Below are 21,440 nucleotides of genomic sequence, written 5' to 3' on the forward strand. Positions count from 1 at the left end.
TGTAAAACATGGGTAGGTACACACAGACTCTCACACACAACTCGAATTGATATGTACTTGTTCACATTGATGTACAATGTCAATGTACATGATTTTACTCACATTTGCATGCGCAGATGATTACATTTTCAAAAGAATGACTTTGATACTAAAAACAGTCTAAAAAACCCATGTATAGTAAGTACTCTTTCATTCAAAGACGCTTAACAAAAGTGTCATGTATGTTTTACTATTTTTGCTGTCATTTAATCTGAAATGTGGTTGCAGCAACGTTCTCTCTCTCCCTCTCTCTTTCAAACACACACACACACAGACACACAATGTTTTTCCATGCTGAAATGCAAACACACACATTTCCATGCTGTATCTCCACAAATGTTTCAATGTCCAACATTAACGCACACTCAACCATGATCACAGTATTTTCCTCTACACAACACACTTCTTCTTCACACACACAAACACATTTTTGCATGCTGAAACACAGTCAAAGACAATCACACTTGTTTCTCCAAAACGGTGTCACTTGCCAACATTTACACACACTCTATCATGATCACAATAAAATTAAATCCCTCCAGGCAACACGTACACAGTCACACTACTTTTTCTGCTCCAGAAAGTTCTTACCCACAAGAAAAACCTCTGCAGATTCTGACCGACTAGAATCTGGCTTGGCTACTTTCACTTTCTTAAACATGGTTGACATAGCGTGTTCAAGTTTAGGCTGATCACTGCCTTGCCACAACTTGCAAACCAGATGACCACCTGGTCTTAAAACGTTCCTACCAAAAATGAGCACAGTGAAACACAGGTTGATAATCTGTTCGTGGTCCAGGGCTTTTTGGCCCGTAGCCCTTGGCGCCATGTCACTTAGGACAACGTCCACTTGCCGTCCACTGAGAATGTTCAGGATCTTTTGCTGCGTGTTTTGTGATGTGAAGTCACTCTGATGGAGGATGTATGCCCCTTCCACAGGAACCATGTGCTCCAGGTCAATGCCGATCACCAGTCCCTTGGCCTTGCTCGCTTCTAAACAGAGAGAAAAAAAGCTTAACGTAGCAATAAGACATGATGCTTCTACTGTGATACGTGATAATTCCTTCTGGAGGAAAGAACAAAAGAAACAGAATTTTTTTTAAGTTGATATAGCTTCCAAAGCACATGAATCAAAAAACAAGAAAGGTAGGTTGTTGGAAAGTTTGTTATTGAAAAAAACAATACATTCACAGATATTTCGACCCAACGGTCTTTAATAAGTGAACAGACAAACAATTATTCACACAAAACTTATCTTGATAGTTCTATTAGTTTACGTCCACTCGTCTGGAAGCCGAGCGAATATTAAAGCACCGGTCAATCAAAGTATCCTTCTCCTGTATCCTAACTATAGTATTATACTATGATTTCTTATAGTAAATTACAGCATAATACTACCGAAAGGAGAATGATATTTTGATCCACCGGTGCTTTGATTCAGGAGTTCCAAGCATATACATTTTTGTATTCTCTGACAAAATAAAAGCTAACAAAGTCAAGGAAACATCACACACTCAGTGACTCACACATCTGGAAAGTTGTGAGGTAAGTATAATGAAAGTAAATATATGAACTCTCAAAAAAGAGACAACATTCTACTGATGAAATTTGGAAGCTTAGGCCAAAAAAAATAATAGGTGTGGTTACGGTAACATAGCCAAAAAAAATAGGGTAGGTAGGTAGGCAATCACTTTTTTTTTTGTTTTAACTTTTTTTTCTAATGTGTACAAATTAAACCTACTTGACAGGGAAATAAGTGTGCGACACGGGCGCTTTCGCTTTCATTGCGTTTTTTGCACTCGTTTTGTTTTTGTTTTTTTTGTTTTGTTGACAAATGTAATAAAAAGTTATAGGATCGGCCCCTAAAAATAGGGTAGGTCGGGTTACCGTAACCACACCTATTTTTTTTTTAGGCCTTAGAATAATTGCAGGAGCAAGAAAAGAAAACGGTATGTAACATGTACATGCGCTCAGATGACTTCATATCAAATGCATGAGCATGCTCTTGTCTGTTTGTGTGCATGTACAAAAGAGAGATTTACTATTAAAAAAAATCAATGGGGATGGCGAGATTAATAACAAACAAACTGAAACAACAAGAACTACATGTACCATGTTCTTGATTAGCTGAGCAGACTTTGTCAACCGCAACCTGAGTCCACGATCCTGGTGCTGCACCACAGTCAATCACCACAGAACCTGGCTGTAGCAGACGATGCTTTTCATCCATTTCCAACAACTTGAAAGCACTACGGCATCGATAGTTTTCTGTCCTCGCTTTCTTTACGTAAGGATCCGACAACTGTCTTTTAATCCAGTTCTGCGAGCTGGTACTTTTGCCCTTCAGACTGGGCGATTTGGAACTGTACCAGCGCCCACCTGACGAGAACTGATAAGGAAATGCAACTTTCATGTCACGGAGCATGAGGATTCCCCTTGAAGCTGCCATCTTGAGTGACGTCAAGGATTCCCTTCTTCGACCTTAACCTCTGTCTACTTCCTGTCATTGGTGGCAGACGAATATTTAGGCCAGATAGGACTGTAAATTACTGCTAGCAGTGGGCATATTTTGTCAATAGACACAATCTTTGCGGCTGAACTGAGTACAGGTCCATTTCGGTAAGGGGAGCCAGGATTGAAAACACCCCAGTAACTGAGTAAGTGAAACAAAGATGAAATAGCTTGAAAACCAATGGAACTCACCGTCAACCCCAACTCACGCAACTGCAACTTTTCCCAGGATGACTATGTAGACAGGTTTATAGGCCTTGGGATTCTAAGTATAAGTACGTCGCTTGGATCAGAAACACAAGACGTCACTTGCAGCTTCTTTCATTAGGTGAAGTTCTTGTAAATGCATTTTGGGTTAAGCAGGTTGTGTCTCTGACAGGTGCATTAAAGACCTGTTGGTATTGTTACAAAAGTTTTCCAGGAAAAACTCTCGCACAAGATGGCAGCATTCCACCGTCCATGTCAACGCTTGTTTGCGTTTGCTGGGAGGTCTTTGAATCAAAGACAAAGCCAGCTTCCTCGAATCTCTCCTGCTTCTGTAGAGAACACGGGTCAACCTGGATCAGTCCACGTTCGTTCATGCAGCTCAGGTGAGACAATTATAATGCAAACAATATTTATTATTTATTTATTTATGGTGTGTTTGTGTGTATGTGTGTGTCTGTGTATTCTCTGCGTGTGTATGTGTGTTTCATTGCTTCTCTTGTAAAGAAACAAAAGAAACATTTAGTGTTTTCATATTTACTGCATTACTTCTGAGTTAATACATGTATGTACACTATCATACTGATTTCAGATACAACTGACCATGCTGAAATTCTTTTGCAATGGAGAAGGAAGTTTGACACATCAGCCTCGGCGAATTCAAACACAGCAGACTTGTTCAAGCAGGCCATGAGCAGAGTACCACAGCAAGGTAAGTCATATGTATGGTTTGTAGAATCGTCTCTGCACTGTTTAACACACATGCCTGCACATCACTTTCTCTCCATTACACTCTGTCATAGACACTACACATGATTTATGCAACCAACCCCCCCTCCCCCTATCACCCCAAGTCGATCTGTCTGTCTGTATCTATTTCTTGGTTAGTATTTTCCTTCTCCTATCAAGAGACATTTGCGTTGCGTGCATTCAACCTGTAAACATGTTTCTGTTGCAGTGATGGTGCTGACAACAGGAGAGTACGACCCGGTCAGACGAGGATGGGTCAAGCGTGGCGTCACATGCAGCTCATTCACCAGTGTCTCCGCCTCTCCGGCCATCATATCCTTCTGTCTGTGTCAGGACAGGTAAGAGACCTCTGTCAATGGCATTTATTTCTTGAAAGGGAACCCAGGAAACAAAGGCATTTCTTCTTCTTTTTTTCTTCTTCTGCGTTCATGGGCTGAAACTCCCACATACAATCGCGTTTTTGCATCAGTGGAATTTTACGTGTATGACTGTTTTTACCCTGCCATTGTGGCACCAATGCGCCAATTTCTGGGGATGCATGCTAGGTATTGTTGTGTTTCTATGACGCACCTGTGTGTGTCCAGGCTCATTTGGTTGATTTCTCTGTCGGTTTTACAGGAAAAGTTTATATTACAAAAAATGAACTGCTTACAAGATAAATTTAAATTTTGCAGTGTACAATGCCTTAATTTCGTTTGTCTTTGATTTCTGGCAGAAGCAAACATGACTGAAATCTGGCATGTTCTTCTCTGTTTGATTGCAGCGCTATGCATGAAATGTTGAGAAAGACGGGGAAATTTGCCGTCCACATTTTAGCACAGGACCAGGTGAGTTATTTTGAAATTTGATTGGCAATCAGTGAAGTTGAATGAGAGAGATTTTTGAACATTTAGCATTGGGTGAACATATGCTCGATAATGTGAGTGTGTAATTGCTTTCGTGTGTTTGTTGTGAAGATCTTAAACTTGTCTCCCCAACTGCTCAGCAATAACAAAAATAATTTTAAAAAAAGAAAACAAAGAAGCAACAAACAAACACACACACAAACAAGAACAAAACGGACGTAGTGCCATGGTTGTGCAGCTGAGTGAAAGATGTGTAGATATGACTTGCATCTCACTGTGTAGATATGACTTGCATCTCACTGTGTAGATATGACTTGCATCTCACTGTGTAGATATGACTTGCATCTCACTGTGTAGATATGACTTGCATCTCACTGTGTAGATATGACTTGCATCTCACTGTGTAGATATATATGACTTGCATCTCACTGTGTAGATATGACTTGCATCTCACTGTAACTCAATTACTAATTTTACAGGTGAGACATGGTGTTCACTTCTCCAAGCATGCTGAACCAGGTACCTGCCAGTTTGACAATATACCACATGTACAGGGGGATGAGGTAAGGCACACCACACATCTTTTGTTCGCTGTGGAAAAGTTATATCCCTTTGAAACAGTGAGGCAGACACACATGACCACTGATGAGTGTAGAAAAGCAGTTTCTTCTTCCTTTATGTGCTGAAACTCCCATGGCTTTTACGTGAATGACTGTTTTTACCCCGCCAGTTTGGCAGCCATACTCCACTTTCAGGGCAAAAGGAAAGCATGCAGTCATGGTGGCAGTGAGTAATGAGCTGTGATTGGCATAAATTGGAAAGACAAGTGATGACCTTGAGGGGGTTAGGACACTCCCGTCACCCCACTGAGAAACAGTGAAAAAAAGCAGGTGTAAAACAATCAGCCATCATATGCACTGACCTATATACAGGGGACAGAACTCAGACAAAAAACAATGAGGTTATCGTACTTGCTTTGGATCCTGGATGACTCGGGCATAACGTTCACAGTGTATACTAGAACATGTCAGCATATCCCCTCTTCCGTTGAAGGTAGAAGCTTAATTTATTTGCAATTACCGTGTGTCCCCCGGGCGCTTCCAAGGTACACGCCTAATTTCAGCTCAATTGGCCGATAAACGCTAGAGATCTGAGTGTGCAAATGAGGACAAACTGACAAACAGACAGTGAATTTTATACACCCACTTATACGGGGATATAAAAAGGCTTCATATCGAGTGGTCACCACATAACATGCACATCAGACCTCATTATTCAAGGGCGGATCAATTCACTTTGGAGGGGGGGTTACAAAATGACTGCGAAGATACAAGTTGAAGGCGCCTAAGCCTCTAGGGGGGTCCGGGGGCATGCCCCCCCGGAAATTTTTTTTATCCAAAGAAGCAAAATAGAGCTATCTGGTGCATCCTGAGCCAATAAATTACCTCTTTTTTGGGGGGGTGGGGGTTACTTAACCCGTGTAACCCCCCCCCCCCCCCCCCCAGATCCGCCCTTGTTATTCACTACGACATGATCTCTTTGCCTGCATTGATCAGCGGCAGTGTTTGCCTGACAGTTTCAAGTGTTTCACCACTGATAAAATTATTAATGATATATTAAATTATATTCAATCTTCCAACTCGCTGTTTGGTGTACAAAATTGTACAGTGCTGTTGTGTGTTATCTTTGTGATGTTTCTTTAGATAACTGCTCTTGTAATATAAGGAAGATTCGGAAATACTGAAAGGATGAAAAGTATATGTTTACTACATGTACTGATTTTGCACAAGCTTTATGAAATGAGGTATTGGCATTGGACTGAAATACAATTATTTTTTCCAGAATGATTTTGCTGTTTCGATAATGTGAACGTGTAGTTCTGTTTTTGTATTTTCAGGGTTTGCCAATCATTTTGGGGTCCTTAGCTGTGTTACTGTGCGAGACACACTCATTTCATGGTGTTGGAGATCACACCGTCTGGTACGGCTATGTCAACGGAGTCAGTCTGTCAGAGGCAGTCCAAGAACCACTCCTCTACTTCTACAGGTACAAAAAGCATCAAAATATTGGGAATATCGAATGGCAAGAGATTTGGAGAGAAAAAGGGGAAAGTTTTCTGCATGTATTGTAAGAAAACTTTATCAGTGAAATGTAGTGTATTGTGCCAAATAATCTGTTATTCAGTAGACAACAGCTAGTAAAGCAGAAGCATTAATTCACCAAATGTGTACATTGGAGATTATTACAATAGCTATGCATATTATACTTGTTCTTTGTTAACTACTGTGCCTTTGTCTGTGCATTAAGTTCTATTGAATTTTTGGCTTGATTAAGAACAAAGCAATTGCTTGATGGAGGGAGAAAAAAAGAAAACATAAGAGAGGCTGCAGTCTAACCTTTCATGAAACGTTGTGTCCATATTTGTAAATTTTGATAGCTACAGTCTTTTTATCTTCACAAGACACTGTTTTTCTTCTCCTCCTCCTTAATTTGTTTCTTCATCCTCCGCCTCTTCCTGGTCCTCCCTTCTTCTTCTTTCAAGCTTGACTGGTTTTATTTCAGGTCATTCCGCTCTGTTGGAGACCAGCTTTTCCTGCAGGCCTTTGAGGACGCCACCTTGCCCTTTGAGGACTGGAACCATGAGGCTCATCTACGTATGGCCTGGAACTACATCAAAGACTACGGGGAAGAGGCAGCACAACCTTACATCAAGTAAGTGTGTTCTGTCTCTCAAGGAAACAAGCCGCTCATTAACTGAGCCTCAAGTTGACTTTGCCAAGACTTCACAAAGTCTTTTTACAGAAAATTCAGCGCCAAAACTTCGTGTGGCCAGCTTTGCAAAGCAGACCTCGCAATGTCGCCTTCCCCCAATTAATTTGAGGCTTCAAGCTGTGGTAAGGCGTTTAATGTCAGCTTTGCAAAGCAGACTTCGCACTGTCGCCTTCCCCCAATTAATTTGAGGCTTCAAGCTGTGGTAAGGTGTTTAATGTCAGCTTTGCAAAGCAGACCTCGCAATGTCGCCTTCCCCCAATTAATTTGAGGCTTCAAGCTGTGGTAAGGCGTTTAATGTCAGAAATGTGCCGCACAGCGACCTAGTCATTGAAGAAGTGGATATGGTAAAATCTGTTATACAGGAGTACCTGCCGTGTGAAGTCCGTCCAATGAAAGAATACCTCTTGAAAAAAAGACACCTTCTGTCGTTTCTTTATCTGTTATCTGGACCATAGACCTATATAGGTCCCTGTCTGGACCAAATATCCATCCTGTCAGGAACAGCTGCCTGCAATGTTGGGGTACTTTTGGCGAGTTGCAACATTAGACTTGCATTATTGGTACCACTGTACTGCTTACATATGTTTCCCTCTCATGTTGCTTCGTGCTACAGCTTTAGGCAATGGTTTTACATTGACAAACTGTGCGGATGTTGCATAAATCGTTGTTGTTATATCTGATTATTTAGTTTATCTGAAAATAAACACTGGTATATTGTGATGATTTAAACTTATACTGTACTTGCTTTTGCAAATTCAAGTGTGTGCATGAACTTAGTCCAGCAATGTGAATGTTCTTGTTGTCAATGTTATGTGGGTTTGCTTGTTAGTTCATTTGTTTGTTTGTTTTTGTTCCATTTTCTTGGAAGAGAAGAAGGGTTGTGCCGACATGTGAGTCTGTGTGTTTTGGAAGATAATTATAGCTGAGAGGGAACATTTATTTTGAATGTTGGATATTGCTTTATTTTCTTTCTTTTTTTCTCTCCACTTTCAGGCTAGGAATTCAGAAGTACAATGAAAGAAACAGAGACAAGGTATGTTGCTTTCCGTTCATACTTCCATTTCATACATTTTATTTTTGGGGTGGTAGACATACAGAAAACCTGTTACCTGAATAGTCACAGTGGTGCACACACACACACACACACACACATATTCCAATTCTCTCTCTCTCTCTTTCTCTGTATATGTTCCAAGGACAGGTTGGAAGATTAGGCTAAGCCTAAAACCTTTATCCTTATGTAATAAAGTTCTGAGTTCTCTCTCTTTCTCTCTCTTTCTCGCTCACTCACCCACTTTGAAACACAATTCGAATCGTTCCATTTGATGTGTTACAGTCACACTGCAGCTGACCATTTTATTGAAATTTTTTTTTTTCGTTTTTCAATTTTCATTTTGATTCAGATCCAGACGGGGTATCATGAAACCATCACAATGTTCTTCATCCATCTTGTGTCGAAGGCCATAAAACAAAGTGTAGATGCTGACAAGTCCTTTGAGGAATTTCTCAAACACAATCAGCATCTCAAGGACTCAGCACTGCTTTTTCAGTACTACAACAAAGACACCCTGTTCCAGGAAGATGCCAGACACAGGTAACAAAGAGGCAAACAATTGCATTATACTTGAGCGATGTGATCTTCGTTTCACCGAGAGATTCAGTTGGTTGAAGGTTTATGGAGATGCATTGGAGGATGATATAATGAAAGTACCAGCACACAAGGACGAAAGTCATTTGTTTATTTCAAGGCTTGTTCCACATAATAGACAATGTTTGGAAATAACTCTGTTGGGTTTGTATGGGTTGTGAAAGAGTGAATACTCTTGCTTTGATCGAGGCAAACTTTCCCACTTGACATTATAGGCCAGTCACTAGCGAGGGGTGTGTCGGAGACAAGTGGACACAAGGAGCATGGGTGGAAAGTTTGCCTCAATAAAAGCAATTATAATCTTTCTTACTCGATCAATACAAGCCAGACAGAGTTATATCTGGAGTTCGTCTATTCTGACTGATTCGGGTTGCACCATCATGTCGTCTATATTTAGAGTGCGTACATCCCTTTGTTTATTAGGCCCCCCCCCCCCAAAATAGTCTGTTTACGGTAACATAGGTTAAAAAAAAAATAGGGTCGGTAGGTCGGGATTTTTTTTTTTTTTTTTCCAAAAAAACATATTTTGAACTTATTTTGCCAAAAAACAGACTTTTTTATTTTTTTTAAATTTTTTTTTTATTTATTTATTTATTTTTTCCTTAAATGCCCAAAAAAAGTCTATGGTCGTGCAAAAAAAAATAGGGTCGGTCGGGATACCGTAAACAGACTATTTTTTGTTTGTGCCTTACATCTGAAGATTTTTTAAATACAAATTTGGGTAGCAAGACAGAAAGCAAATTTGGTGTTTTAGTGTAGGAGAGATCAACAAGTACAATGAGGTTGAAGGGAACTTCATTGATTCTTCAGTGAATCTGGTAAACCCCTAAAGAATTGCTTTCTCGGAGAGAGACCAGACATGCAGATAGCTATGCATGCATTGTGTAGGTTAGTTATTAATCTGAAATGTACCAGCATTAAAAAAAAAAGAAGAGTATTCCGGTTTTCTTTTCACCCATTAATTAATGCATACAAAACACTCTTCCAGATTTAGGAAAATGTAGGTCTTACTGGCTGGTTACTAATGGTAAATATTGAGCAAACTTGACTCCTACTGTTTGTCTGCGCTTGGTTGGGATAGGATTATAAGCTTCAAATTCTCAAGATGTTCAAAACCGTGTGTATGGTAGTGTGCACTTCTGACGAGAACATTTTCATGTTTCAGATTTATACCACCTGACAAAAAAGAGCTACCGTGATGGTTTTTGCCCAGCAGTGCTGATGTTGGATTTTGCAAGATCCGAGTTCTTCCGTTAGTGTTCAGTCCCCGGTGTGCCATATATACATGTACAGTGGAACTCCCATTTTAAGTCCCTCCCTCTTTTAAGACTTGCTTTAATAGAATTTTCTGTTCATATCCTCTGTAAATTAACCTCCATTTTAAGATTCCCTTCTTTTTAACATTTTCTACCCCACCTATGTTGACCTTTTTTTTGTGTGTGGCCGAGACCAGTTGTGCTGCAGCAGGTCACTCAGAATTGTAGTAACTGTGTAGAAACTGTGTATCAACACGCTGGAATGCAGGCGTTAGATCGACATTACAGGAAGCAACTGAAGCTAACAGTCTGAGCGGATATATCCGTACCTGGTCAGATAGAGCCATATGAGTGGGTACGGATATATCCGTACCTGGGAGACAATGAGTTAGGGCCTGGTTTTCTCACTTGTTTGGAGGTCTTTAAAGGGGGGTTCCACTGTATCGCATCAGTGTTTCAACCAAACCATCGGTGAATGTTGTGATCAGACAGATAAACGTTTCCTTCAATCATTCTCCACTACATCCCCCCCCCCCCCCCCCTTTCCCCGTCGCGATATAACCTTGAACGGTTGAAAACGACGTTAAACACCAAATAAAGAAAGATTCTCCACTACATACCTCAGCATAAGTCTTCTTTTTCTTCATCGTCGTTTGCTTAGCATAAGTGAACTACACAGGGGTACACTTGTTGCACATTTTGCATTCTTTGCTTCAGGGTAACTAAGCCAGTGTGTAACAGAGCAGTTCGCAACAAACTATGAAGTCTTACCAGAAGTTCTCCTAGTGACATCTTTGTGATGGGCTAGAACACAAACTTTGGTCCATAGTTATGTAACTTTTGGTGCTCATTCCTGCATGACCATAAGGAGAAGAAGAAAAGAAAGAGAGGGTATGTCATTCATATTGTTTTCCAACGTGCTAGATTGACAGCATCTGTGCTTGTAAAGTAGTGAGCATGCATTGTGAGAATCATCATAATGTAATTCATGATGTCTTGTGTTTGCTTTTCTTATTTTCATGTGCATGAGAATATTTTGCATTTTTTAATGCTCCAATGAATTTTTAGATTTTTTTCTCAAACAGAATGATGTTATGAATGTGATATTTTAGTGAATGTATGAACATGCAACCCCTCTTTTAGGCCGCCGAAGTCTTTAACATAAAAACATTAGGTCTTAAAGGGAGGGAGTCTAAAGGTGAAGGTTGGGAATGTTTTACGTCGGGGTGTCTCAAGAGGGGGGTGCCACTGTATCATAATACCAGTGTAATAACAATCCATGTAAACTGATATGCACTCAACTGTTTACAAATTATTACAAATCAGGAACCACTCATTTCTGTGTGTGTGTGTGTGTGTGTGTGTGTGTGTGTGTGTGTGTGTGTGTGTGTGTGTGTGTGACAGAGAGAGAGAGATTGATCTGCTTATACAAAATGTCTTATTTTTTTATGTGCATGAACATGAGAAAACCTGTTTGTCGAACTTCAACAGCATTACAGTCTCCAAACATATTTTCGAAACAATGCCCTCTTGTTTTAATTCAAAAGCTCAATACTTAAGGCAGTGATAACCTATGGTATATTTTCAAGCTGAGATCAATACTGACATTCAATGTCTCAATTCAAACAGAAGATACCGTTGGAGTTCAATGCAACTTTACTTTTTCTCCATCAAAACAGCAAAAAAAGGTCAGATTTTTGCACCCATGTTAAAAGTATTGTTTAGCACCAAGCACTCAGCTGATGAATTTGATTGCTCTGTACATTATGAATTCACAACATCAGTGGGTTGAATAGTGTGGCAGGATTAAAAGCATCGAGCACTGCGCTGACAGCTTTGTTATCTGTTTAAATTATAAATACAGAGCATCAGCGATTTCTTAACAACTGCAATTTCAAAATAATACCTGGGAGTGGACTGTCAGTTTATATGATAGTGGAGAAATAGAAAGGAGTTGGTTGCAATGATGGGAACCTGAACAAGGCCTCAATATTTAAAGGTATCTATGTACCATCCTTCTCATGTAACTCATCATGTCAGCTACCACAGCTCTTTTAAAGCCCGACCTCCTCTTCAAAACTTTCCCTACTGTGGTTCCACAGCCTTTATCACGGACTTCTGACAGCTCCTGCATCGTAAATCTCCTTGTCCCAGGGTACAGGCTAGCCTACAGGAGCTGTCAGAAGTCGGGGATAGCATGGGCGCGCTAGATAAACAAACAGTCTTGGCACTACAGTACTATAAACGCCTAATTGACTCCGCTAAACAAACCACCGCTAGCACAAGGTCTTGTGTTGACAGCTTAGCTGATAAAGGCTGTGGAACCACAGTAGGGAAAGTTTTGTAGAGGAGGTCGGACTTTAAGGTACACCACACATGAGATAAGAGCGTCCTTCAACCCCAACAGATACAAACATTCATTAGCCTGACTATTTTTGTGCAGAGTGGGAATTTTTTTTAAAAGCTTGTACCTGACATGTGTGCCAACATGCAAAACTGATTCAGCAACAACCACAACAACAACAACCACCACCATCACCACCACCACCACCAGGCATGGGAATTCTCCTCGGATCCGAGGATTTCCGAGAAAAGCTACACATTTTTAGAAAAACAAAATTCCTCTTCCGAGAAAAAAAAATCGAGGAACCAAAATCGAAAAAGACAATCTGCCTAGTACGTGTATGACCAATGTCATCCATAAAGCTGCCCTTCATTCAGTGAGATCAGTTCCGTCCACGTGTGTCACTTGTAAACGTGAGACATGTATTACATCTGGTCATTTGTTTTGCTGTGTACATGTGCAATTCATGAAACATACTCATGACAGAATGCACAAGATTGCACAGATTTTAATCTAGATTTTCTGAGATTTTTCTTTAAATCAATTCCCATGCCTCAAAAACAACAACAACAACAACAACAACAACACTAACTGTGTACATGACACTGACAGGCTGCTGATTTTTGATTTGTGTTCAATCGGAAGAATTTTCTCATTCCATGTAAATGCCAGTAGAGATCTGTGATGGTTGTCACAAATCACCTGGGATGATGTTATTATTAACCTTGATGCTCTTACTTGCTCAAATGGTGCCGTGATATTTTTTTGTTATCATGGGTTTTATAAATTTTCTTCTCTTCTTCTTTTATAATTATTAATTAATGACCTATATGTGCTGATGACCAATTTAATTTCCTTTGTTGGATCAATAAAATGTTATGAGTTATGAGTTATGAGTGATATATCTCATTTCCCATGGGAACTGTTGAAATTCTAAAGCAAAAGTCTATTCAGATTTATTTTTGTCCTTATAATTCGGCACCAAGTATCACAATGACAACTTTTATAGCTGTATAACTTATAAATGCATAACCTCAATAGCTTCTCCAAATAATGATCAACTTTGATTGATATATAAATAACAAATGCATAACCTCAACAGCTCCCCTAAATAACAACTTAAATAACTGTATGATTGATAAACGCTCAACTTCCTTTGCCCTCCAAAATTGCAACTTAATTGAAAGCTGTATGAATTAAAAATGCATAACATCAATAGCTTTCCAAAACCACAACATCGATATGGGAGCATCTCGTTACTCCCCCGTATCGTTACTCCCCCGGCTTGTTACTAACCCTAACCCTAACCCTAAGGGGGAGTAACGAGCCGGGGGAGTAACGAGCCCGGGGGAGTAACGAGCTGATCCCCATCGATATCTGTATAATTATATTATTTATGCACCAGTTCCAAAATAACAGTTTTGAGAGCTTCAACAATTATAAATGTGTAGCTGTCCATAGCTTTCCAACCGGGATTGGGTTTTGGAATAGGCATTGGAATATTGGCATGGACTCGGATGTCAGGTGTCAGTCGATTCGATACTGCAGTAGCAGAACGAAGTATGTGATCAGGATCCCACAAAGCTGCAATGAGAAATACAACTAATTAACGACAAAAAGAAAGTAGACATATGATTCAAAATCATTGAGGAATGCTTGGAAGGAAGCTGTTACTAAGGCCCGGTGCTCACTTAGGCCTATGTAACTTCAGCAGGACAGACGACGCACTGCAGATTATCCCAGCCCCCTACACGTTGCGTAAAAGGAAAACAGGCCAAGTACTCGTCATAATCATAATTGCAGCATCAATAGTCGTCTGTGCCGCTAAAACTGCGCAGGTATATTCTGCCCTTAAAGCACGCTCATGCACACATGCACGCACGCACTCAAATGCACGCATGTGACACACACACACTGCACACACACACACACACTGCAGGTACGCAGATACTGACACAGAACACCCTTGAAAGTATAAACAGTGCACTACATACTCACGCACGCTGCAACACACACACACACACACACTGGTCACACTGATTATATTACGTAAACAGTACACTATATACACACAAACAACACACACTGACACAGTGTAAACTGTCTCTCTTTCTCTCTCAGTCTCTCTCTCTCTCTCTCTCTCTCTCTCTCTTTCTCTCTCAGTCTCTGACCAACGAGAAACGATTTCACTACACATCGAAGCGTTTTGCCGTGTGGTCCAAAAAGCAGGCCAAGATCACAACCTTGACACAGTGACCCTGACACGAAAAAGGGACGGGACTCCTCATAGCCATATGAAATGACATAGCTGACCGGACTTCACGTGCACAGTGGCCCGTGCCGGGCGACAAGTACACTGAATGGTTAAACAATGAATCGAAGCGTTTGTGCAACAAATACACAAACGAGCCCACCTCCACACACACACACATACCTATACACACACCGTGAAACACACACATATACTGACGCACACACACACATATAGGCTTACTGACGCACACTGACACACACACACTGACACGTCACACACACACACACACACACAGTACACACGCACGAACTGCGCGCGCGCACACACTGTGACACGCACAGTACGCACGCACGCACGCACGCGCACTGATACACTGAACGGCACACTCACACACACACACACTGTGACACACACACACACACATACACACACTGACACACACATAATAACTTGATCACACGCACGAATCACTGAATAGCAAACATGCAGACAGAAGTGAGTGAGGAAAACAACCTACAGTCAAAACCATCTCCTTGGTAACGGTGACAATGCCCATTGCCGTGAATCCAACGGAAGGGCCCGTTACCCTCGACACGAACAGTTGAAGCTGTGGAATACAGAATATAGAATATACGATTTTCGGAAATAACTCCGCCGGGTTTGTATGGGTTGTGGAAGAGTGAATACCCTTGTTTTTCCTCTGACAAACATTGGAGGGGCCAATCACTATAGCGAGGGGTGTGCCCGGCGGAAACACGGGCTATCGGGGGCGAAAAGGTAGGATAAGTGAAAACTGCAGAGAATGGGAGAATTACATTATGCAAAGACTGGCCAAGACGCACAGCGAATACAATTTGACCTGCACATTTAACTTTCAGTAATTGAACTTTCTAAACACTGATCTAAAGGTATGCCTGATGTCAAACCCAAACCCGTGCTGTAGAACTCCCGGGGCCATTTGAGACAGATTCAGTCTTGGCCAAAAGTCAGTATTACAGTGGAACCCCCCTTTTAAGACCTCCAAAAACCTGACAAACCCAGGTCTTAAAAAGGAGGGAGTCTTAAAATAGAGGTGAATTTACAGAGGTTTTGAGCGGAAAATCCGAAAGAGCAAGGTTTTAGAAAGGAGGAAGTCTTAAAACAGGGGGTGGTGGGGGGTGGGGTCCACTGTACTCACTGTCACATGCTGCACTATTGTACAGGTGTGAGTGTCTTACCTGTGTCAGATGTTCCTGCGTGGCCCCCGATGTGAACACCTCGTACAGACAGTCGACCGGCGAGCAGGCCTGCAACAATAACACAAACCTTTCATTGACTGGACAGACGAGCATAATATACATACGCAGAGGGACACACACATATCAGTGCGCAAGCTCATACGCACGCACGCACAGCCACGTCTCTAACACACGTCACACACACACACACACACACAAGCGTGCGCACGCACGCGGCACGCACACACACACACACTCACACACACACACGCTCTCTCTCTCTCTCTCTCTCTCTCTCTCTCTCTCTCTCTCTCTCTCTCTCTCTCTCTCTCTAGCCATAGCACTTTGGGCTGACATAACATTGAAATCAAATGGTAATGCCAATGTGTCGCGCTGAAAATCCCCACGGTTATCTTTTGTAATGTCGCTCGATCAGTGCTGCTGCTGTCCGGCGAATCAGACAGACTATTGCACTCAAGGCGTTTTTTTCTTGACATCGTTTGACCGGGATAAGCTCGTTACTCCCCCGGCTCGTTACTCCCCCTTAGGTTTAGGGTTAGGGTTAGGAATAGTAACAAGCCGGGGGAGTAACGAGCCGGGGGAGTAACGAGATGCTCCCTGCACCAACGCACGCTTAATTCCGTCCCCCAGTTTGCTGTTAAAGTTATATTGCCCGTTTGTTGAAGCGCTTCTGTTGGTCAAAACTGTGGTAGCCTACCTTGAGTTCGGAATGTCAAATAAAGTAAAATTAAATCACTTGACACTGGTGTCAAAAATTACCTCTCTTCGTCAACAGTCTGTCGTATAATTATGTCCCTTGAACACAAAAAATGGAGTCTACGGAATTAATCATATCTCACTGCAGTCAAACGTATCACTAATCACCACTATTTTGCCGCATTTTTAACCTAACGCCACAGTTCACACCGTGTGTAAAGGGTACGGTGGTACCTTGCAATAGACTCCTTGATTTTGAAACACTATATTTTAAATTTTAAAACACTTTCTGTTTCTTTGTCAGTCTTTAAAAAAAAAAGTATACCAGTGTCTTTGTACAGTGTAATATTACATTTTATATAATCATATAATTAGAATTTTTCGGAGGGTGAGAGACTTGCTCTGTATTCTTGAGCTGTTTACAAGATGCCTTATGTTATGCTATTCATGGGATATGTAATAGTATTTATCCTACATACGTGTGAGATACCACTTATGTCATCCACAGTTCATGTGAATGAGGTCGTGTCTGGCAGGGACCTGATTTTCCACTGCCCGTGATGCCGAGTCACCGAGACAAACGTCATTCTTGGAACACTTTTGAGCTCGTTGTTTTTTCTGGAAGAATTTTGAGAACGTACGCGTCACGCTGTGCTTTCTAGAGTGATGTCTGTTTCCTTTGACATCTTTTTAAATAAATATTTAAACTCTACAGTCATTAACTCAACTGTTCTGTTGGAAGACACGAAGAAAGTTAAATAAACAAGTAAGTAAATAACAAGAAAGAAAGAAGGAAAATCGACAGTGAAAAACTCAATCAGTCAATCAATCAATCAATCAACCAATCAATCGACAAGAAAACTCACTGATTCGTGAACTAAAGCAGCCCAGACAGATATGAAGAAAACGTTGAGGCAATTGACCACCAACCAGAAAATCAACATCCCCAACTCGAACGCTTGTGGGGGCGACACCACCAGTCTGTACATGATGAAACACGTCAGCGGGACGTTCGTCACGTATGACGTCATGATCAGCCTCTGCAACGTCCTGTCCAGCACGCGCACGCATGCGCAGAGCTGTAAGTGCTGACGTCGGTAAACTTCCAGCTCCAGGGGGAAGTAGGTCTTAGATCCCGTGACGGCCGTTTCCAGGTTGACTGTGAGCGTGTTGAACCTCAGGCGGACATAAGAGGCCGCAGCGCAAGAGAACGTGATAGGAAAGGTCCAGGAAGAAGAGGCAAAGAAGAGCAGGAATATGGCGAAGACTTTGCTGGGGATGGACGTCCCAAACGGGTCCGTGAAGAGGATGGTGTTGCGGACAAAATCCTCGTTGAGCTCGGAAAAGGACACGACGACGATCAGAACGTTCAGCACGTTGAAAATCCACGAGATGGCGACGGTGACCGTAGTCCGCCTCCTCAGGCGTTTCACCTGGTGCTGGTTAGGGCGGTGAGTGGGGAATTTCTTGCAGAAGTCTCTGGACAGTCTGAAGAACTCCTGCAGCTGGTCCTGGCGGCTGCAGGCCTTGTACATCACCGTGGCGTTGAGCGCGCACTGCAGGTACCAGAAGGTGATGATGATTCTGTTCTGCAGCAGGTTGGCGTGATGCTCCACGCTCACCCAGTACGACGGCAGGAACCTCAAAAACTGGAACCAGGTGAGGAAGCAGACCAAGAGGCAGAACCACCAGGACCCGCCGGGCGCCCGTGAACGACGAGGACGTCGATCTCTTGCCGGAAGACCGGCAGAAGATTCGTCCTCAGCCTTGGCTTTGTGTTCCGCGTCCATCTCGATGGGTGTGAGGCGTGGCTTGGCCTTGCACGGTGCATGGAACAGGCCGAGGAGAGACATGCAGGAAAACATCGGCCTCATCTCCTCTAGAAACTCCATGGTTTATACGCTTCGGTTCGGTTTAGTTTAGTTCAGTTAAGTTTAGTTTAGTTTATCGCATGTCAGTTCACCTCAGCTCATTTCAGTTCAGTTTAACTGGTTCATTTCAGTTCAGTTCAATCGGTTCAGGTCAGTTCAGTTCGATCAGTTCAGCTCAGTGCAATCCGTTCATTTCAGTTCAATTCGATCAGTTCAGTTCAGTTCAATCGGTTCAGTTCAGTTCAGCTTTGATCGGCCCAGTTCACTTCAGCTCAACTCAGCTCAGAGTTCAGTCCAGTTGCTTCCCAGTTTCTTGATCGGGAGGGTCTTTGGCGAGACGAGGCACGTGCACAGTGAAGCAGAGTTACTCGTATACTGCACTGTCGGCTGTTTTGGGAGGTTACGACAACCTACGCTGCTATTCACTTCATTTTATATCAGTCCAGTTCAGTTCAGTTTAGTTTAGTCCATTCTCTTCACCAGGAGGGTAATTTCGGAGGCATACTGGATGAAACAGTGTTGTACAGTACCGTCGTCTGGCTGGTTTCGGGAATGACAACACCTAAGCTGCTGCACTATTCTATAGGTACTGCTCTATATCGATCTGTCCACTTTTTAGGTCACTGGCGCCAAGCTGTCTGCGTTCGGTTTGTCTAACACAAGATTGTATCGTGGACTCACTGTTCCCGCTTCGTTGTTTTTTAGGAACAGCAAGGGAGTGCGCTGCCGCAAACCATCAGAAATGAATGGCACAAGTCTCCCCCGAAAACGGATTTAGTATTGATGCTTAAATAAATGGTGGAGGAAAAAACGGACAAACACGTGAAAAGCCCGCTCGTGGAAAACACGAGTGTATGTGGGAGTTACAGCCCACGAACGCAGAAGAAGAAGAAGAATGCACACGTCGGGCAGGACACTAACTGCGTAATGGAGCGCGAAGTTGTTGTCATGTCACTACGATGCACACAACGGACAATCTGCGTCCCCTTACTCAGCACAGAAAGCGAAACTTGGCATGCCGTGCCGCTGGTATCGATCCCGCCCGGCAACTTTTTCTCCCAGTCATTATCGACACTACAGCGGGACTGGAGCAGCAGCAGCAGCAGCGAGGCTGTATGCGGCACGTGAAGCACGTGACAGTGACTGGAAATTAAGAGTGGAAATCACGAAGCGTTTTGCTCTGTAAAGTGTATTTGTAGAGCACTTGGAATATTTTTAATTTCTGTTTGTTGCATTCAGATAATAAAGTTTTATTGGGGGGGGGGGGGGGATGACGAGTGCTGGTTCTGGTACAGTGCAACCCCCGATTTAAGACCCCCGATCATAGACTTTCCCCCCGTTGTACGTACTAAGATCTTTTTTTTCGGATTTTATGTTCACAACCTCTGCCAGTAAATGTATCTCAATTTTATGACACCCTCCCTTTTAAGACCTGATTTTGTTTGATTTTTAGAGGTCTGGTTTGCCGTTTGCTAAAAAAAAAACCACCACAGGGTTAACAAATCACACGACCCTTGCGCGTGCAGACGTTTGAGATACAAGAACCTTTCGGAGAGATTACGAACACAAGCAAAGTAGAACTACAACAGGACAAAAGACTTTTTAAACAGAGTGATGGCTCTGTACAATGTATTTGTAGAGCACTTGGAGTGTTAATCCTTTGGTCACGGCTTCGAATCAAGGTTGTGAAGAACACGGGTCAACTTTATGTGCAGACTCGGAAACGATATCCATGTCCCTGCCCCTAGTCACCGCTGTGCCACGTAAAATGATTGCAGGTGGTTAATTGCACTTAAACTCGCACACATCTAGGTAGCGCGACTCTTGTTGCTGCTAGCTTTCTACTAGGAGGAAGCGATCCGAAATTCCGAGCATTACGACAATGAAAAAGGAAAATAAAAATGAAGACTCTGCGCAGAAGGAAGACGCCAACTTAGACGCAGACGCAGACAGACAAACAGACAGACAGACGCAGACAAACAGACGGACGCAGACAGACGCAGACAGACACACGCACACGAATACAGACAGACAGACACACGCAGACAGACACACGCAGACACAGTCGCAGACAGACAGACAAACAGACGGACGCAGACACAGACGCAGACACAGACGCAGACAGACAGACGCAGACAGACAGACAGACTGACGCAGACGCAGACAGAAAGACGCACACGCAGACAGACGCTGAATTAGACGCACACGCAGACAGAAAGACGCACACGCACACAGACAGACAGACAGGCGCATACAGACAGACGCGCAGTCAGACAGCTTCAGATGCAGACAGACAGACGCGCAGACAGACAGACGCAGACAGACAAACGCAGTTGCAGACAAACAGACGGACGCAGATCTGGATGCAGACGTACAGACAGACAAGCGTAGACGCAGACAGACAGACAGACAAGCAGACGCAGACGAAAACAGACAGACGCAGACAGACATAAGCCTACAGTACAGACACAGACAGACAGACTTAGACGCAGACGCAGATAGACACACACAGACAGACAGATAGACGCAGCTAGACAGATAGACGCAGACAGACAGACAGACAGACAGACAGACAGACAGACGGAGACTTAGACGCAGACAGACAGACAGACAGACAGACGCTGTGAGTACCAGGAGCACTCTTTTTCTTGATGACATTTTGAAGTTACCTTTGGGGTGAAATGTACTTTTCCTTGAACAACCCGTTTACATTACAATTGAAACTGTCCTAAACGAAATCAATATTCATCTATTAAAAGAAGTAGTTTGAGCCTGTGGAGTGATGGTTTACGGTGCGCGAGTCTGGCTTCTTCCAAATGAGTGAGGGTTGGGGTGGGGGCAGGATGGAGCAAGGGGAGGGGGGTGCTAGCATGAGTTCATCCATCTTATTTTCTCACCGGAATAAGCTTGTTTGCATGTTGAAATTGTTCGCGGTTATTTTCTTTTTATTCTATTTAAGCCGCCATTAGTATAATGGGGCTTACTGGATTTGCTCTGTCTGTTTGTTTGTTT

General features: G+C 42.6%; 3 protein-coding genes across 3 annotated transcripts; 1 reads left to right on the plus strand and 2 right to left on the minus strand.

The window, feature by feature from the left end:
* On the minus strand, window positions 1–2,490 carry LOC138960143 (rRNA methyltransferase 2, mitochondrial-like). Its single transcript, XM_070331901.1, has 2 exons — window positions 2,152–2,490; window positions 1–1,032 (listed from the first exon to the last, which is right to left on the minus strand). Exons 1-2 carry the CDS (start codon window positions 2,486–2,488, stop codon window positions 602–604), a joined length of 768 nt encoding a protein of 255 aa, XP_070188002.1. The 5' UTR covers window positions 2,489–2,490; the 3' UTR covers window positions 1–601.
* Window positions 2,491–2,549: 59 nt separating this feature from the next.
* Window positions 2,550–11,359, plus strand: LOC138960142 (uncharacterized). The gene is made up of 11 exons (XM_070331900.1): window positions 2,550–2,696; window positions 2,964–3,140; window positions 3,347–3,466; window positions 3,713–3,842; window positions 4,268–4,331; window positions 4,829–4,912; window positions 6,247–6,395; window positions 6,912–7,061; window positions 8,115–8,154; window positions 8,525–8,715; window positions 9,935–11,359. Exons 2-11 carry the CDS (start codon window positions 2,990–2,992, stop codon window positions 9,966–9,968), a joined length of 1,113 nt encoding a protein of 370 aa, XP_070188001.1. The 5' UTR covers window positions 2,550–2,696; window positions 2,964–2,989; the 3' UTR covers window positions 9,969–11,359.
* A 78-nt stretch (window positions 11,360–11,437) lies between these two features.
* Window positions 11,438–19,414, minus strand: LOC138960141 (gustatory receptor for sugar taste 64f-like). Its single transcript, XM_070331899.1, has 4 exons — window positions 17,424–19,414; window positions 15,841–15,909; window positions 15,141–15,230; window positions 11,438–13,953 (listed from the first exon to the last, which is right to left on the minus strand). The coding sequence occupies exons 1-4, from the start codon at window positions 18,447–18,449 to the stop codon at window positions 13,897–13,899; spliced, it is 1,242 nt and encodes a 413-aa protein (XP_070188000.1). The 5' UTR covers window positions 18,450–19,414; the 3' UTR covers window positions 11,438–13,896.
* Window positions 19,415–21,440: the final 2,026 nt, after the last annotated feature.

The sequence above is a fragment of the Littorina saxatilis genome, linkage group LG2 (genome assembly GCF_037325665.1).
Source record: "Littorina saxatilis isolate snail1 linkage group LG2, US_GU_Lsax_2.0, whole genome shotgun sequence".
Lineage (NCBI taxonomy): Eukaryota > Metazoa > Mollusca > Gastropoda > Littorinimorpha > Littorinidae > Littorina > Littorina saxatilis.

Excerpts from the sequence above, each read along its gene's own strand:
- LOC138960143 (XM_070331901.1), bottom strand. The coding sequence starts at position 2,488 with ATGGCAGCTTCAAGGGGAATCCTCATGCTCCGTGACATGAAAGTTGCA. Across the intron at positions 1,033-2,151 it reads CTCAGCTAATCAAGAACATG|AAGCGAGCAAGGCCAAGGGA; the intron begins GTACATGTAGTT and ends CTCTCTGTTTAG.
- LOC138960142 (XM_070331900.1), top strand. The coding sequence starts at position 2,990 with ATGGCAGCATTCCACCGTCCATGTCAACGCTTGTTTGCGTTTGCTGGG. Across the intron at positions 3,141-3,346 it reads CGTTCGTTCATGCAGCTCAG|ATACAACTGACCATGCTGAA; the intron begins GTGAGACAATTA and ends TACTGATTTCAG. Across the intron at positions 4,913-6,246 it reads CACATGTACAGGGGGATGAG|GGTTTGCCAATCATTTTGGG; the intron begins GTAAGGCACACC and ends TTGTATTTTCAG.
- LOC138960141 (XM_070331899.1), bottom strand. The coding sequence starts at position 18,449 with ATGGAGTTTCTAGAGGAGATGAGGCCGATGTTTTCCTGCATGTCTCTC. Across the intron at positions 15,910-17,423 it reads CTGCTTTAGTTCACGAATCA|GCCTGCTCGCCGGTCGACTG; the intron begins GTGAGTTTTCTT and ends TTATTGTTGCAG. Across the intron at positions 13,954-15,140 it reads CCAAGGAGATGGTTTTGACT|CTTTGTGGGATCCTGATCAC; the intron begins GTAGGTTGTTTT and ends TTCTCATTGCAG.